This window comes from Aotus nancymaae, unplaced genomic scaffold, assembly GCF_030222135.1.
Source record: "Aotus nancymaae isolate 86718 unplaced genomic scaffold, 86718_ANA_hifiasm-v0.15.2.pri h1tg000030l, whole genome shotgun sequence".
Classification (NCBI taxonomy): domain Eukaryota; kingdom Metazoa; phylum Chordata; class Mammalia; order Primates; family Aotidae; genus Aotus; species Aotus nancymaae.
Window position 1 is genome coordinate 12,621,599 of NW_026988443.1, and position 18,027 is coordinate 12,639,625.

General features: G+C 43.3%; 1 protein-coding gene across 4 annotated transcripts; it reads right to left on the reverse strand.

The window, feature by feature from the left end:
- Positions 1–463: 463 nt before the first annotated feature.
- CIAPIN1 (cytokine induced apoptosis inhibitor 1) lies at positions 464–17,943 on the reverse strand. 4 transcript variants are annotated; one of them, XM_021665012.2, is made up of 9 exons: positions 17,892–17,943; positions 11,438–11,625; positions 10,920–11,072; positions 8,405–8,481; positions 6,108–6,276; positions 4,287–4,360; positions 2,956–3,071; positions 2,077–2,158; positions 464–1,191 (listed from the first exon to the last, which is right to left on the reverse strand). In XM_021665012.2, exons 2-9 carry the CDS (start codon positions 11,592–11,594, stop codon positions 1,081–1,083), a joined length of 939 nt encoding a protein of 312 aa, XP_021520687.1. In that variant the 5' UTR covers positions 11,595–11,625; positions 17,892–17,943; the 3' UTR covers positions 464–1,080. The 4 variants fall into 4 exon arrangements, with proteins under 4 accessions (XP_021520687.1, XP_012303307.1, XP_012303308.1 ...); XM_012447884.3 differs by having other exon boundaries at positions 11,438–11,628; positions 17,892–17,938; XM_012447885.3 differs by lacking the exon at positions 17,892–17,943 and adding an exon at positions 17,540–17,605.
- Positions 17,944–18,027: the final 84 nt, after the last annotated feature.

Below are 18,027 nucleotides of genomic sequence, written 5' to 3' on the forward strand. Positions count from 1 at the left end.
AACTTCAATTAGCCACAGCAACAACTAAAATCCACCAGCAGGGACTAGGATAAGCAAGAGCAAACTTGGAGAATCAAATCAAGTTTCAAGGACAAATACCAACTGAACACTTTTATTTACTAGTAAAGTATAAAAATCCAGGTCTCTTAAATCCACATAATTTCTCCAAATATTTGGCAAGATTGATCCCAAGTCCATACAGGTGGGTAACAAGAACAAAGGGGTCTCTGCACAGAGAGACTTATTGTTGGTTCAGAGTTCTGCCCTGCTTCCCTCTAAATGCTCACCAACCTGGGCTCTTCTAAAGTGGGCAGACAGGCCCTATTCTAAGCGCAGGACTAGCCCCATTTGTGTGTGACACTAAGTTCTTCCAATGGTCCAAAATGAGCGTGGATGACTATCCAACATTACACACAAATGCACATCCCCTCTCTTTACAAGACATGCAGAATCTCAAGATATCTCCAGATATGCAGCAAGTTTAATACTTGATGGTTAACAGAAATGACAATAAAACACAGATGCAATGCTATAGTAAAATGGGGTTGGGGTGGAAAGGGGCAGAGGGACACTGAATATCATCACAGCAACCAGTGAGTGACTCCTCTGGTGCCCTGAGGAGGTCGTGAGACACTTGACTTGTGTCACAAAGAATGGAATAAACTAACAACTCTGAAAGACAAGCAGGTGGCGGCATTGCTGAGATGAGACTCTGGGCAGGGGCCTGGAGCTCTGTCACAGAGTGTTAGTGCTCAAGGATGTCTGGGCTCAAGAGTGTTCTGGTCAGCATTTTAACAGAAGGACTTCTTCAGGACACACTCCCTTCTTTTAACATGAGGTGAAGAAACCCATCCCATTCTGGGTAACCAGGCCCCATAATACCTTGGTGTTTTGATACACAGCAGCACTAAACACCACTGTGCCCACAAGCCAGCTTCACTCTGTCTGCTAAGCACCCACTCTGCAAACAGATCTCAAACAGAGTGAACAAATCCAGAGGAGGCGGGAGGAGCCACAGTGGTGGGATGTGAGAGACGGGAGTTGGCTGAAGGAGTAGATGTGTCCCATGTTGGGTCCCTCCTAGGCATCATGAAGATTGCTATCGCTCAGAAGCACCTTTTCCCCAGGTTTGAAGGCTGGCATCCCAAGGTAGGGGCAGCTGGCACAGCGGAAGGCATCACCCAGGTAGCACTGGAGAGAAAGAATGGGGAAGCCAAAGGTCAGCTTATCCTAGGCATACCGGCCAGAAGAAAGAAATTCCTAATTTCATAATGTAGCCACAGTGGCCTGAAGGAAATAGCTGAGTATGTTTGCAGGTCCAACTGAGACTCAAATACTAACAGTTTTCAAGATCTCTGGTTTTGTGAAAAACTATAGTCAAGAATAAATTCCTTAGGAGGCCATAGTTATATATATATATATGTATATACATTTTGTGTGTGTGTGTGTGTGTGTGTGTGTGTGTGTGTGTGTGTGAGAGAGAGAGAGAGAGAGAGATAGAGTCTCCCTCTGTCATCCAGGCTGGAGTGCAGTGGTGCAATCTCAGCTCACTGAGACCTCCGCCTCCCAGATTCAAGTGATTCTCCTGCCTCAGCCTCCGAAGTAGCTGGGATTACAGGCATGCACCACCATGCCCAGCTAATATTTTTGTATTTTCACTAGAGACAGGGTTTCACCATGTTGGCCAGGCTGGTGTGGAACTCCTGACCTCAAGTGATCTGCCCGCCTTGGCCTCCCAAAGTGCTGGAATTACAGGCATGTGTCACTGTGCCCAGTCATAGTTCTATATTTTATGCAGTTCCAAACACAACCAACCTCGGTTAAATGTCTAACTCTGAAGTAGAAAGAAATGGGCCACAGATTAAAAAACAAGACCCTCCCGAATGGGCACATGCATGCTAACCCACTCTCACCCTCAGGAGACAGCCTTTCTCCCCATTACTACCTATGTTCATGTGCTCATGCATTTGTCTGTTCCTAAAACATTTGAGGTGGAGCTTGTCTGTGTTTAGTGTAGAAGGATGCCTAATCCCCCTGGGGGTTTTGTGAATGCTGAGGAATGATCCTTCTATTTACGTTTCCACAAGCCGACTTGGGTTGGGAGCTCATCTGTTCCCTTGACTTCTCTCTTTCCAGTTCTTCAGCAAGGCCACAGGTGCTGTGGGAAAATTAGTAACTAATGAATGAGAATTACCACCACCCAGAAGTCCCAAATCCTAACAGTGCCAAAATGTGCTGTAAGCCTTTTCTCTTCACACCAGGTGTCGTAACTCAGAAGCCTATGGGCCAGGCAGATAGCAGCAATGTGAGAGGCTGCTGAGGGAGACAGGAGGGAGAGGAGGATGGGGGGAAGTAGAGGGTATATGCTCTGTCTACAGAGGGTGGCCACTACTCAGCTTCAGCTGGTTATCATGTTGGGTAAAGTGGACCCAGTTTGCCATATTTTCCAAATTCAAGAACAGAAGGGAAAAAAATTTGTGTTTTTACTTAAAATCTCCTGATTTGTAAATGCTGGCAGCTTTTACATTTTAAAAACACTGATGATTAAACAAGCCTGAACACCACTGATTAACTTTCTACCATCCTTCCCAACCATTTATAAAAACAAATGTGAAAACACCAAGGTCTCGCTCTGATGCCTAGGCTGGAGGGCAGTGGCACAATCATGACTCACTGGTAGGGTTTTGAGGGAGAATGAGATTAGGCACAATTATGGCTCACTGTAGCCTCGACCTCCTGGGCTCGTGATCCTCCTGCCTTTGCCTCCCAAGCAGCTGGGACCACAAGCACATATCACCATGACTGGCTAATTTTTTAAAAAATTATTTGTAGAGATGGCCTCCCTATGTTGCCCAGACTGGAAAATGTATGTTTTAAAAATAGTAAAGCATTGCGATTACTTGAGCATGAGGCCACTGGAGGCAGCATCACAGGCTCCAGTCACCCGGCACTTACCAGTTCTTGCAGGCCTTCCTCTTTTTCCCTTCCCCACAAGCAGCAGCCCGCAGGGAAGCCGGATCTGGCTTCTTCAAATCTTCTGGATCCAGCAGCTCATCTGAGTCAATGAGATCCTGGAGAGTGTTAAAGCAATGAGTGACACAGTTGTGGTTTCTGCTAATGAAAAGCTAAAGTGACCACAGGCTTCAAGAAGAAACTTGGAGTCCAGGGTAAAGAAAGTGTCCACCCTGTCCTTCTTTTGGTTGATCATCATGTTCAACCTGACCACATACTCAAGAGGCCAACAGTGAGTTAAACTACATCCACAGACTATGCACTAGGATGTGAAGGAATTAGGAACAAATTTACGTGAGAAAAGCCTGTAAGACTGGCCAGCAAATTGTAGAGAATGTTGGGGGTTGGGCGCAGGAGTGGGGAGAAAGGAGAGAGCAGGCAGAACAAAGAGAGAAGTGTCTATGAAGGGTCATGTGAAAAATGGAATATCTTCCATATAATCCCAGAGAAAAATCAAATAATTACATATACTTTTACGTAATTCTTTGTAAATGTGTACAGTCTGTAAACTCTATGAGAGCATGAACCTGACTTATTTTGTTCACTACTCTAACTTTAATAGTAGAAGTGTAGAAATGAAGAACTTTATTATAGACATGGCAAAGATGGAAAATACTGCTTTTTAAAGCATGGAACATTCAGCAACTTGCCCAAACCAAGAGGCCAATAAAACTATTTAAGCTGACAAAATCTTTTCAGGTTTACACATGCCCACAAGAGTTTTTAACATATCACATGAAGTGAGAACAAGAAATTATGTGGGGAAAAAGAGATACTAAAAAATTTAAAATGCCACCAATATGGCCAGGCACAGTGGCTCACACCTGTAATCCCAGTACTTCAGGAGGCTGAGGCAGGCAGATCACTTGAGGTCAGGAGTTTGAGACCAGCCTGGTCAACATGGTGAAGCCCTGTCTCTACTAAAAATACACCAATAAGCTAGGTGTGGTGGCGCGTGCCTGTAATCACAGTTACTTGGGAGGCTGAGGCAAAAGAATCACTTAAACTCAGGAGGCAAGAGATGGCAGTGAGCCAAGATCACGCCACTGCACTCCAGCCAGGGTGGCAGAGCAAGACTCCATCTCAGGAAAAAAAAAAAAAAAAGCCACCAACGTGGAGTTTCCTTCTAAACCAAAGATGTAAGTGACAGGAATAGTCACAAATCTGGGCTTTAAATACGTTCACACCGACAAGTCCAGAAAGGTCACTATAGTTGTTCACACCCAAACTGAGGCTTGAAAGAAAGCAATCAAGTGACCATGGTGCCAGCTCACCATGCTGTCGTCCTCCATATCATTGGCTGAGAGCGTCCACAGCTTGGCAGCAGCAGGGTCCACAGCAGGCTTCACTGAATCCAAGCAATAAAAGAAAAAGAGCTCCATAAAATCAGAAACTATTAACTACCACATACCTAAGTGCTTTCTGCCGTGTAGAAGAGAACACACTAGACTGGGAGGCAGAAGGCGTGGGTTCAAATTCCAGCTCTACCCCTCTGAGATGTCTGACCTTGAGCCAACCACTTTCTGATAGTTATAGAAGTCACCATTTGCTAAGCACTTGCTTTGTACCAGATACCATATTAAGCACTTAATAAACATTATCTAACTTAATTCTGCTGACAACCTATGAGGTAAGTGTTTGTCATCCTAATTTTGCTGCCGAGGAAACAGGTTTAGACACTTAGGCTGGTTCCACAGGCTGCAAAGTCTGTCTGATGCTTTTTTTTTTTTGAGACGGAGTCTTGCTCTGTTGCCCAGGCTGGAGTGCAATGGTGCAATGTCAGCTCACTGCAACCTCCGCCTCCCAGGTTCAAGCTATTCTCCTGCCTCAGCTTCCCAAGCAGCTGGGATAACAGGCACCTGCTACCATGCCCAGCTAATTTTTGTATTTTTAGTAGAGACGGGGTTTCACCATGCTGGCCAGGCTGGTCTTGAATTCCTGACCTTAGCAATCCGCCCACCTCGGTCTCCCAAAGTGCTGGGATTACAGGCATGAGCCACCACGCCTGGCCTTGTCTGATGCTTTTAACCTCCATTCCATATGGCTTCCTCATTGATACCTTAGTTTCCATCCTATAACATAAAGCTAAATTGTACTCCCCATGTTACTGCAGGTGTTTTGAGGATTAAATGAGAAATGTGTCAAAAACTTCAAAAATAGCAGAGCTTTAGCCTCATGTAAACCTGCTACATACAAGAAAATAAGCTCTAGAACTGCTGATGGGAAGGTAACACCATCATTGGCAGACAAACCTCACACTTCCTGATTCTTTGTCTAGTCAGAAGAATGCAAGGAAGAGCCAGAGAGCTGAGATTCGGATGCAGTGTGGGCAAATCCTCACGGACCCTTGGGGTAAGAGTACCCTCTAGTGATCATTGTCACTGTTCTTCTAAGCTGTCCCTACCCATTCTGGAACCATGAATTGAAAAGTTAGATTCCAAAGGATTTCTTGAAGATTTAGGTTAGACAGTCAAAACCGTACAAGTGGGGATGTACCAGTAAATATCTGTAACAGTGTGCATACCTCACAGCTGGGACAATTTAGGCATTAAAAAATAGTGATAGGAAAGATGAGAGTGGGGCAGTGTGTGTGTGTGTGTGTGTGTGTGGGTACGCGCATGTTTGTATGCAATTTTCTAGGCAGAAGAAATATAGTTTTTTAAGTGTCTTAGGATCCTCAAAGTAAGAACAGCTGATTTTCCTGGTATAGGTGAAAAAAGGACATGAGAACAGGAACAGGGCACTTTCATCCACCATTACCACTATACTGTAAGGTCTTCTGAGGATAAATGTTAATTCTGGGACCTGGAAGAACTTCATTAATTAAACCGTGTGACTCAGTCCTGTAGAATTAGGAGGCCTCAGTATTTTCTGGTGCAGAAGGAAGAGCTGTACTAGATAATACCTATGTATTATTTCAGTTTTGGATCCTAATACACCCACGATAATAGTAAATTAAGTATTCTTCTATGTGGAAATGGCAGAAATCAAAGGATTAATCCTCTAAAAATATCACCATCTCATTTATTGCTGGCTCAATTCCTAATTATGTCCCTCTAACCCATGCAAATGGAATGTCCCTACACCAGCTTTACCTGAAGGAGATGACTTCTTGGCGACGGAAAGCTTAAGCTGACTAGAAGAACCCACTTCAAAGTTTGGTTTTTTGCCTGTGATCTGAACAAACAGTAGGCTGTCACTTTCATGACCCAGGTGTTCTCGAACAGACTGTACTTCCTCGGGGCTTAAGGGATCCTGCTGCAGCTAGAATTCAAGACATCAAAAGGATTAGTCCACCCTCCTCTATAAAATGGTTTACTATTTCCATCTACACAGGAGTTAAAGACTCATTTCCATGCATTAAGTATATAACAGTGGAGGGTAACAGATATCACTTTATGCCTCACATTCAGTTTCTCACTGATCAGAACACTAGAGTATAACTTTTGTCTGCATGTCTACTTGGAGCCTACTCCTTGGAAAATTTAAAAGTACTTATGAACTATTAGGGATGAGGTATATGCTAGTTATTGTAGGGGCTATAATTATGGAAATGAACCAGATGTGGTCCTATTGTGTAACAGGAAAGAATGCCCACAATGAAGACAGCAGAAATTTATATCCCAAACGAGAAAGGAGGAGGAAAATCCTTCCTATGTTCCTGGGATGAAGTAGCAGAGAGTAAAGGTAGAAAAAAAGGATCAGAAAAAAAAGATACCTCTATGTCCAATAATTATAGAATGGTTACCTAAATCATAGTCCATCTACTGCATGGAATACTGTTACATCATTAATATGAATGAAGGGAAACACACTGAAGTGGGTAAGTGTCTATGATATCTAAGGGTGGGAAAAAAGCTGGTGATTGAACAATGTATACATATGATCTTATTTACATTAAAAAAGAAGTATATGCATGCAGATGCTTGTAAATACATGGGAAAAGGTCTGAATGGACATACAAAAATACATTGGTGGCTTCCTCTGGGGAGGGAAGTGTGAGCAAGGAGTGGGACGTCACTTTATATACTGTATGCTTCAGTATAAAGTGAATTTTTATGAGTCTGATATAGTTTGGATATGTGTCCCCTCTAAAGCTCATGTGGAGTTGTAATCCCCAATGTTGGAGGTGGAGCCTGGTGGGAGGTGACTGGATCATGGGGGCAGATGTCTCATGAATGGTTTAGCACCATCCGAATTCTCATGAGATGTGGTTGTTGTAAAGCATGGCACCTTCCCTACTCCTGACTCTTCTTCTCTTTCTTGATCCTGCCTTTGCCATGTTACGTGCTGCTCTTGCTTCACCTTCTGCCATGAGTAAAAGTTCCTTGAGGCCTCCCCAGAAGCCAAGCAGATGCAGGCCCATGCTTCCTGTACAGTCTGCAGAACTGTGAGCCAATTAAACCCCATGTCTTCATAAATTATTCAGTCTTAGGTATTTCTTCATAGGAACACAAGAATGGCCTAATACATACTCCTTATTCTAGAATCAAGCACAGAAAACCTTAAGCTAAAAGGAAAAACAAGAAAGGGTTGGCATAAAGAATCTAAGGCCTGTCATGGTGCAGTGGCTCATGCCTGTAATCCCAGCACTTTGAAAAGCCGAGGTGGATGGATGACCTGAGATCAGGAGTTTGAGACCAGCCTGGTCAACATAGTGAAACCCCGTCTCTACTAAAAATACAAAAAATTAGCTGAGTGTGGTGGTACATGCCTGTAATCCCAGCTACTCAAGAGGTTAAGGCAGGAGAATCGCTTGAACCCAGGAGGCAGATGTTGCAGTGAGCCGAGATCATGCCAGTGCACTCCAGCCTGGGCAACAGAGCAAGACTCTGTCTCCAAAAAGAATTAAAAAAATAAAAATAATTAAAAAATAAAGAATCTAAGGCCTTACATCATGTAACAAATAAGAGGCACAACAGCTATCATGCTGTAACATTTACCTCTCCCACATCCAAGAAAATTTTAACATCAAAGAAGGTAGAAATAAAAACACTTCTGCTTAATTTAAATATCTCCACTGAATTGTCAGAAAAGGAACTTTCCCCCTAACCTATTCCAGCCTCCCACCAAAAATGTGAGGTTGAAATAGGTGACAGTGTTTTTCACCCAGGCCTAGGATTCAGGTCTACCGAGAGGTAGGTGTTGGAAGCAGCACAGCTGCTGCTCATGCCCCTCAGCTGTCACCACCACTAAACTAGTACCAAGGAGGCCAGAACAAGCCCCAGCCCTTATGGGCCAAGCTGAGTCTCTTCAAAGTTGATTATTCTCACAAGTTTTGTCCTTTGAAGCATCATGTATCTTACATGCATAGCATTTCTTGTTTCCTAGTTCTAAGCAATACTGATTACCTCACCTGCAGGACAGCAAAGAAAGTTGTCTACAAACATACCTCTTTCACTTCCACAAGACCAGAAAGAGTCAGGGCTGAACACAGCTTAGATGCTGTCTTCACTTTGCTATTGTTATCTGCCAAAAGGAAAATCCCAATTAATAGCTTTATAGGTCAAAGTAGAAAAAATAATAAAGGCTCAATCCTATGTGGGTTAGCAGGCATTCAAACAATAATAACCAGGCAGGCGTGGTGGCTCATGCCTGTAATCCCAGCACTTTGGGAGGCTGAGGTGGGCAGACCACTTGAGGCCAGGAGTTCAAGACCAATCTGGCCAACATAGCAAAATCCCATCTCTACTAAAAATACACACAAAAAAACAGCCAGGCGTGGTGGTACATGCCTGTAATCCCACCTACTCGGGAAGCTGAGGCACGAGAATCACTTGAAACTGGGAGGCAGAGGTTGCACTGAGCTGAGATTCCATCACTGCACTCCAGCTTGCATGATAGAGTGAGACTTGATCTCAAACAAAAAACAAAACAAAACAAAAAACAATAATAACCTATTCTGCTTAATGTACTGATGGTTCCTGACTTAACGACGTTTCTACTTGCAATTTTTCAACTTCATAATGGTGTGAAAATGATACCCAGTCAGTAGAAATTGTATACTTCAGTTCAGTATTCAGTAAATTACATGAGATACTCAGCTCTTTATTATAAATAGGCTTTGTGTTAGATGATTTTGCCCAACTGTAGGTTAATATAAGTGTCCTAAGCATGTTTAAGGTAGGCTAGCCTAGCAATGTTTAGTACATTAGGTGTATTACATGCATTTTCATTTTATAGTATTTATCAGGACATAACTCCATTGTAAGATGAAGACAACTGTATATTTTAGTGATACTATTTTATTAATATTACTATTTTTTTGAAACAGGGTCTCACTTTGTCACCCAGGCTGGAGTGCAGTGGCAAAATCTCAACTCACTGCAGCCTTAACCTCCCAGGTTCAAGCAATCCTCCTGCCTCAGCCTCCACCAAGTAGCTGGGACTACAGGTGTGCACCACCACGCCCAGCTAATTTTTGTATTTTTTTGTAGAGATAGGGTTTCACCATGTTGCCCAGGCTGGTCTTGAACTCCTGGACTCAAGCAACCCGCCTGCCCCAGCGTTTCAAAGTGCTGGGATTACAGGTGTCAGCCACTGTGCCTGGTCATAGTGATACTATTTTAATTTGAAAAATCCTTTTGGTTGTTCAAAGTGTTCTTATCTAAGCTCTTAAATGTTATAATTCCATTATTATTGTTTCTTATCACTCTCTGCTTCTTGAAACCCCTTCTAGAGGTTGTGAGATAATGACTGTGTAAAGATGCTTATGAACTGCAAAGTGCACAGAAATACAAGTATTCTTTCTGTGTAGTTCTTTTCTCCTTTTTTTTCTCTCTGTATAGTTCTGACAGAGACACTGCATTTAGTCATGTAAGGTTTAAATTCCCAGCAAAGAATGCTGATGTGTACTACACATAACACAAAGTTATATTTCCACATAAACAATGAACACCTTTATATATTTCAAAACACTTTCATTTATAGTATTCTATTTGATGAAATTGTTACATTCTGAAAGTCTAGCGAAAAATATTAAAAATTCAGAATTGAATCACTCTGACAGCTATTCCACTGATAAAAAAAGTTTTTATTTCATGAACACTGCCATTAATTTCACATGAATCAATAATTACCACATCACTCCCAGAGTTTCAGCCATTATTTTTAAACTTTTTATTTTGAAGTAACTATAGATTCACAGGAAGTTGGAAAAAAACAAAAAAGTTCTGTATATTAAGGAGGTCTTCACCTCATCTCTCCCGCAGTAACATCTTACCCAATTATAGCATGGTATGAAAACTAGGAAATTCATATTGACGGTCCACATAGCTTTTTCAGATTTTGTTAGTTTTATATGTACTCATTTGGCAGAGAAGGACTGTATAGTTCTATGTGATTTTATTACACGTGTAGATTTGTGTAATCACCACCACATTCAGAACACAGAATTGTTCCATCACCACAGGGAACCCTCATACTACCCCTGTATAGCTCCACACACCCCTTTCCTCCCACTTCTAACCTCTGGCAAACTCTAATCTGATCTCCATCACTATAATTTTGTTATTTCAAGAATATGAATGGAATTATACAGCACAGAACCTTAACTCAGCTACCTCCCTTGATATCCACCCAAGCTGATGCACATATAGCTAGCTTGTTCCTTTTTACTGCTGCATCACTTTCCATATTATGAACATATCAAATTTTAACCATTCACCTGCAAAAGGACACATTTTTAGATGGCAGTTTCCTTCTGTTTTATTACATAATGAGTCAGCAAAAGATCACAATTTCTCCAGATATGCTGCTTCAGATTTTAACAATAATTATCCCCAAGGGAAAGGTTTTGCTACAGTAATACTGATTTCCAAATGATAGCTCCTGCTCAGGGAGATGTAGCACACATACTCAAAGACTCAACCCTGTCAAATTTGTTTTTCAAGTGAAGATTTCCTTACCTACAGCTGTCTCTACTGGCTCTTTCAGAAAAAGACATCCACCAGGCCGAAGGATCCGGGCGATTTCAGCCAAAATCTCAGCACTGTGCAGAGTGGTGCTTCCCGGGACTAAACCCGACAAAATAATATCAAAGCTGGATTCCTTGTGGGCAGCTGAAAAGGAGGAGGACTCTAATTAGCAATCACCTGAGCCCGGAACAATCTCCTGGTCCCTTCTAACCCCCCACAAAGGCTACAGACCTCACCCTGAGAGAATGTATACCACTCGGTATCCATCCAAGAAGCTGGATGAATAGTGTTAAAAAACATGGAATAGTTACTAAGAAAGAATATACTTACAGAAATCATCAACTACACTCCTAAGCTCACTTTATTTCAACTGAAAAACAACAGGGTGACCAGCCACTACTATCACATGCCACCCTAAACGAAAATTCAGATATCAAGGAACCACAGAAACGCAACACCCCCATGGAAACCCCTCCAGCCTCATGAAGACAACATGGGTGGGTACTTACACTGTAACAGCTGGTTGATGTTTTCCACAGACACGCGGCCTTCATTGCCAGTTAACACTTGAAGCTTATCCACCAGATCTTTCAGAGCTTCCACTGGGGATGACTTATCCCAGATCACAGCCACAAACTGGCCAGCAGAAATCCCAAAATCTGCCATTCCTGCAGTGCAGTACTGATGGACCTAAAAACTGCTGGCCAAAAGAGAATCACAACTGAGCATATACAAAGTGAAGTTTAATCCATGAAGTATCATAAAATATTATTAGAATCCCAACCTAACATCTAACCACCCACTAGGAAATGCTAACAGTATTAGAAACCCTACTGTATATGCTAAAGAGTCTGAATAAATGAACCCCATTATCTCATCTTCATAATCTCAACATTCCAGAAGAAGATAGATAGCTTCCTTGGTGAGAATCCTGACTGGGCAGAGTCAAGAAGGGGATTAGAGGCAAGTAAAGAAGTTGGAGGCAGAAAGATTATTTTCTCTTTGACCTAAGATAATTCAGCCTGAACAAATGCAAAACACACAGGACATCAATTAGGCAGAGTGTGACTCAGCAAGGAAGGCAAATAAATTGACAGACATAACCCAACCACAGGTTCAATGTTTTGAAAAAGAAATAACACATGTAAAATTTGCAAAATGAATACTGATATTTTCCCTTTCATCAAAATATGAAAATTCCATCAAATTTGCAGTAATCAAGAATACTTACTATGTCTTTAACATTTAACATTAGCCAGACTGTTCAAAGTATCTTCTAAACATTATCTCAACTGAACCTCAGAACAGCCTTAAACTAGATATTATTACCATTTTACAGTCTGGAAACTCAGGTAATTTACTTTGCCCAAGTCATACAACTAATGAGTGTTACGTGGATAAAGTAAGATCTGGGAGTTGAATCCAAATTCATCTGACTATAAAGCCCATGCTTTTAACCCATGGGAATTTCCCTCCATGGGTCAACTTTCTCTTCCACTTGATACTCAGCTGAGTATATAATATGCTAACAAAGAAATTGGGTCAAGAGATAGTACTCTACTCAGTTCCTCCTTTCTTAAACATTAATGACACCAGTTTCCAAAAATAGCTCAAATAAATGAAACAATTTGTGGTAGAGGGGTCAAGCATGAATTTGTTTTATGTTGAACAGACTTCTGCAGAGGTGGCCAACTCAGTGGCAATCATGTCACTACAGATACAGACTGAATTTAAGCCAAGTCACTACACTCTCGTTTCTTTTAAAATGTTGACTTCAGCTGGGTGCAGTGGCTCCACACCTGTAATTTCAGCACTTTGGGAAGCTGAGCCAGGCAAACTGCTTGAGCCCAGGAGTTTGAGACCAGCCTGGGTGACACAGCAAAACCCCACTTCTACTAAAGACAAAACAAAACAAAAATTAGCTGGGCAAGGTGGTTGCACACCTGTAGTCCCAGCTACATGGGAAACTGAGGTCACTTGAGCCCGGAAGGTGGAGGGTGCAGTGAGCTGAAATTGATCCACTGCACTCCAGCCTGGGAGATAGAGCGAGACTGTCTCAAAAAATAAAAAATTATAGCTGGGTGTGGTGGCTCATGCCTATTATCCTAGCACTTTGGGAGGCTGAGGCAGGCAAATCCCTTGAGTACAAGAGTTAAAGACCAGCCTGGGTGACATGGTGAAACCCCATCTCTACTAAAAATATAAAAATTAGCTGAGCATAGTAGTCTTATGTGGTAATTTTATGTAGTCCCAGCTACTGGGGTGGAGAGAAGGGCCTGAGGTGAGAGGGCTGCTTGAGCCCAGGAGGCTGAGACTGCAGTGAGTCAAGATTGTGCTACTACACTCCAGCCTGGGTAACAGAGCAAGACCCTATCTCAAAAAAAAACAAAGTTCACTTCAAGTAACTTTCCTTTTTGCCTATAAAATATACCCAGGATGTTAACTTAATACATAAGCATTAATACTGTAGCACTTCGATTTGTCACTCTTTTTACTAAAGGTTTTATTTGCTAGAGTGAAGTCAATTAGCCTTCTGGATCCACGGCCTCCATAATCTGGCTCCACCTGTATCTCCCACCACTCCAAAGCGATCTCTCCTTATTCTATGAAAACCCTTTGCATTTTCCCTTCATCATGCCTTTTATTTAGCTCTTTCCATATGACCCAACTGCAAGTGCCACTAAAAGAATGCTAAGTGTTATCGGACAAGTAGGATTCTTTAGTCATTTAACTCTGGTTTTTTTAATGACAGAGGGCAAGTAAAAATGGGGGAAAAAAAGGAAAAAATAATAAAAAAGAGACTAATTCAATTCTGGGGTTTTTTTTTTTTTTTTTTTTTTTGAGATTGATTTTTGCTCTTGTTGCCCAGGCTGGAGTGCAATGGTGCAATCTCGGCTCACTGCAACCTCCGCCTCCCAGGTTCAAGCGATTCTCCTGTCTCTGCCTCCCAAGTAGCTGGGATTACAGGCATGCACCACCATGCCCAGCTAATTTTGTATTTTTTATTTAGTAGAGATAGGGTTTCCCCAAGTTGGTCAGGCTGGTCTCGAACTCTCGACCTCAGGTGATCCTCCTGCCTCGACCTCCCAAAGTGCTGGGATTACAGGCATGAGCCACTGCATCCAGCTAATTCTGTTTGTTTGTTTGTTTTGAGATAGAGTCTCACTCTATCACCCAGGCTGGAATGCAGTGGCACTATTTCGGGTCACTGCAACCTCTGCCTCCAGAGTTCAAGCAATTCTCATGCCTCAGCCTCCCAAGTAGCTGGAATTACAGGTGCATGCCACCACACCTGGCTAATTTTTGTATTTTTAGTAGTGACAGTGTTTCACCATGTTGGCCAGGCTGGTCTTGAACGCCTGACCTCAAGTGATCTGCCCGCCTTGGGCTCCCAAAGTGCTGGGATTACAGGTGTTAGCCACCATGCCTGGCCAATTCTGGTTTTTAAATCCCTAAAAAGCACACAATTAAGAACTGAAACTTTTAACTGGCATATGATGCTGAGGAAGAACCCTTGCAAACTTTAAGGTGTGCAATGTGGAATCAATCTCACATTTAAGAACCAGCCAGGCAAGATGGGAGTGTGGATTGCTGGGCTTTAAGTGACCTGTTTCTAGAATGATGTTGGGATAGATTCTTCCTTGGGACAATAGAAAGGGATGATAAAGACCCACCCACCAGACTACCACAACTTTGCACTGTACTTACAGAAAAACCCATGAAGGAAACAAGGGGCAAAAGGTTACTCGTTAGCTAGAGAAAAACAAAAAAAGCCAAACGTCTAGACCTTTTCAGCAACATTTATGGAGGCAGTTTTATAGGGTAAAGGTTTTGAGTGCAGATGACCTAGGGTTCTATCTACCACTGGATCTAACGGGCACATGACCATGGGTAAGCCATTAGACTCTTTGAATCCATTTTCTCATCAGTAAAGTAGGGATAATAACCTCATATTTTGGGAGGCTGCTATAAGAAGCAAATGAGAAGATAAAAATATGTAAGGCACTTGGCAGGCTCTGGCACACAGAGCTCCATAAAGTAATGTTCTAGAAGAACTCTGGGCCTCCACTTCTCTGTTGCTAGTTTACCTGCCTTTGCTTCAAACAGTTCTATAAAAACCTGTTTCTGCTTAGCCATGCCTTCTAGAAGGACACCCAAGGGAGTGATGGGAAGCTGCTTTTTCATTGTTAGAATTACAGTGTAAGAGCTGCACTTTATGATCTTTGAACAGAACTCCAGTGGGGCTGTGTCAATAAATAAGAATGTAGAATGCTTTGCATTCCGTATCCCCCAAAACTAATCTTACGGCAAGAGGAGCTTATGAACTACATTTATTAAACATCAGCCCTCAAAAAACAGGCATAGTCACTACTTTCAGTCAGCATTTTTCAAATAAGATGATATTCTTTTAAATATCTAAAGCCAAAGTGTGATACTTTTCATCATCAGAGTTTTATGTTGCTGTTGTGAATTTGTCTTTTAAAACAAAAAAATCTCATAAGGAAAAAGTGTCCAGCATCTAAGATAACATGGCTAGAAGCTGTGACTCAGGGCCCAGTTTCATAATAAGAGGCGGCATCACTGTCACGTCACTGAACTTGTTAGGTACCTCTCCAACTCTGACTGAGGCAGACACATGTCCATGGCCCTTCTAAAATGTTATTGACCGGCAGTAAAAGTGGATGTCTGAGAATAACGTCTGTTTTAAGGTGCCCAGTAAGCATCAGATCTTGTTGTACTTGGTCTCTCTTCTGGTGAAAGGGGACAAAAGAAAAAAATAAGACTGAAGTTTGGGCTTCAGTTCAAAAAATCCTTTAACTCAGATGCATAAAAGAATTCTAAGAATGCTGACAGTTATCAAAAAGAAAATCCTAATTAAAATTAACTAACTGGGCTGGGTGCGATGACTCACGCCTGTAATCCCAGCACTTTGGGAGGCCGAGGCAGGTGGATCACCTGAGGTCATGAGTTCAAGACCAGCCTGGTCAACATGGAAAAACGCTGTCTCTACTAAAAATACAAAGATTAGCCGGGCATGGTGGTGTGCACCTGTAATCCCAGCTACTTGGGAGGCTGAGGTAGGGAGAATTGCTTGAACCCAGGAGGTGAAAGTTGCAGTAGGCCAAGATCTCACCACTGCACTCCAGCCTAGGTGACAGAGCAAGACTCCATCTCAAAATAAATAAATAAATAAAATTTAAAAATAAAATTAACTGAAGCTGTTGTGTACATGCATGTCACTGCCTGTCCTCTGGGTGACCAGCACCAAGTGGGCCTAACTGGCCTACTCTGCAATCCAAGCCAGCCATTGCCCTCTCTGGGCCTCAGTTTCCCTGTCATCTTTAGCAGAATGGTAGGAAGGCACAATTACAATCTGCAAATGAGACCTAAGGAACCTACTATGTGTCTGTCCCTACAAGGGAGACAGACAAGGCGGCACTTGTTCCCTGCCATCTTGACGCTTAGACTAAGACCCTAGAGATTTTTTTTTTTTTTCGAGACAGAGTCTTGTTCTGTTGCCCAGGCTGGAGTGCAGTGGTGCAATCTTGGCTCACTGCAACCTCCACCTCCTGGGTTCAAGCAATTCTCTGCCTCAGCCTCCTGAGGAGTTGGGATTACAGGTGCCTGCCACCACACCCGGCTGATTTTTGTATTTTTAGCAGACATGGGGTTTAACCATCTTGGCCAGGATGGTCTTGAACTCCTGACCTTGTGATCCTCCCACTTAAGCCTCCCAAAGTGCTGGGATTACAGCCATGAGCCTGGCCCAAAATTTTTTTTAAAAGTGAGAATCAACAATGCAACAGAAATGTCTCCAGGCATTTGGTGTTAGGAATCAGGGTTTCAGAAAGGATACCCAAATGTTAGTTTCCACAGAAAAGGCTCATTCAAAGATGGGTGGACAGAACTCAGAAACAAATTCTCACGGAGAGGAGTGTTTTACCTAAAACCAGAAATACGGATCTAAAATGTTAACCTTCGGGGTAAGTTTTGGCTTAGGAGGTCTTCCCCACACTCGTGCAGTGGGGAGGAGGATATTCTGAAAAGACTAGAGTTGATAAGGTGTGTACAAAACACAACTTTTAACAAAGATGGCATCTGCCTGCAAACACAAAATCGACAGAATCACATCCTCTTGTCGTCAGTTACTCTTAGTCCAAAAACCATTTACTTCTTCCTATTAAGCCTTCCCTAAGGACACCCCAGTGAGGTGCTGTTAGTGGCTGGACTGTGACCTCCTTGAGCCATCCAGAGCTTAGCACTCAGTAATGTCAGAATGAAGGGCACCAGCCTTTCCCGAACGTGCAGATCCTACAAATCACCCAGAGGTAGTGGTTAAAATGAGATTCCTGGACCACACGCAGACCCACTCAATCAATCCATCCTCCAGGACAAAGACCTGGCTGTCTGCTTTAGTAACAAGCATCCTTCCGATCTGGATACTTAATTATACCAACTCAACACGCTGGAGGTTCGGACAAGTCGCAGGCTCGAAATTACAATCCCGAGCTCAGGTACCCCTCAGGCTTTCGGGCTTTACTGCCAGGAACCCCCAACAACTGAAACTTCACGGGGACTGAGGCCCAAGGACATAACGACTGGCGACTTACTGGTAAGACCGGGTCTCAGAACCAGTTCTCCCGGATCCCAGAGCTCGGGGCCCCTTCCCCTCAGCGTGGTGGCCCCAGGGCCTCAGAGTGAGGCGGGCAGCGCAAGGGACTGGGCAGCCCGGAAACGGCGTGAATTCTCGGTCAGGAGCCCGGGGTGGGCAGGGCCGGTCCTGGCCCCTCACACCGACTTCTCAGGAATAAGCCCGCCGGGGCTCTCAGCGGGGCGGCAGTGTCTGCGTTCCCATTGAGGGACAGGGGTAGGAAGATGAAATGAGGGGATGTGGAGACGAGGGTGGGCCGGAGGGGGCAGCTGACGGAACTCTGGCTTTCAACTGGCCCCCACCACTCTCACCTGCCGCCTGGCCTCACTCCCGGTTCCTCCTCAGCAGTCGACCCTACGCCTCGCGCCTCTCGCGAGAGGAGGAGGCTCCGCGGCGCGGCTACTTCCGCCCTTCAAGCGCCGTGGTCCCAACTCTGCCTGTCGCGTA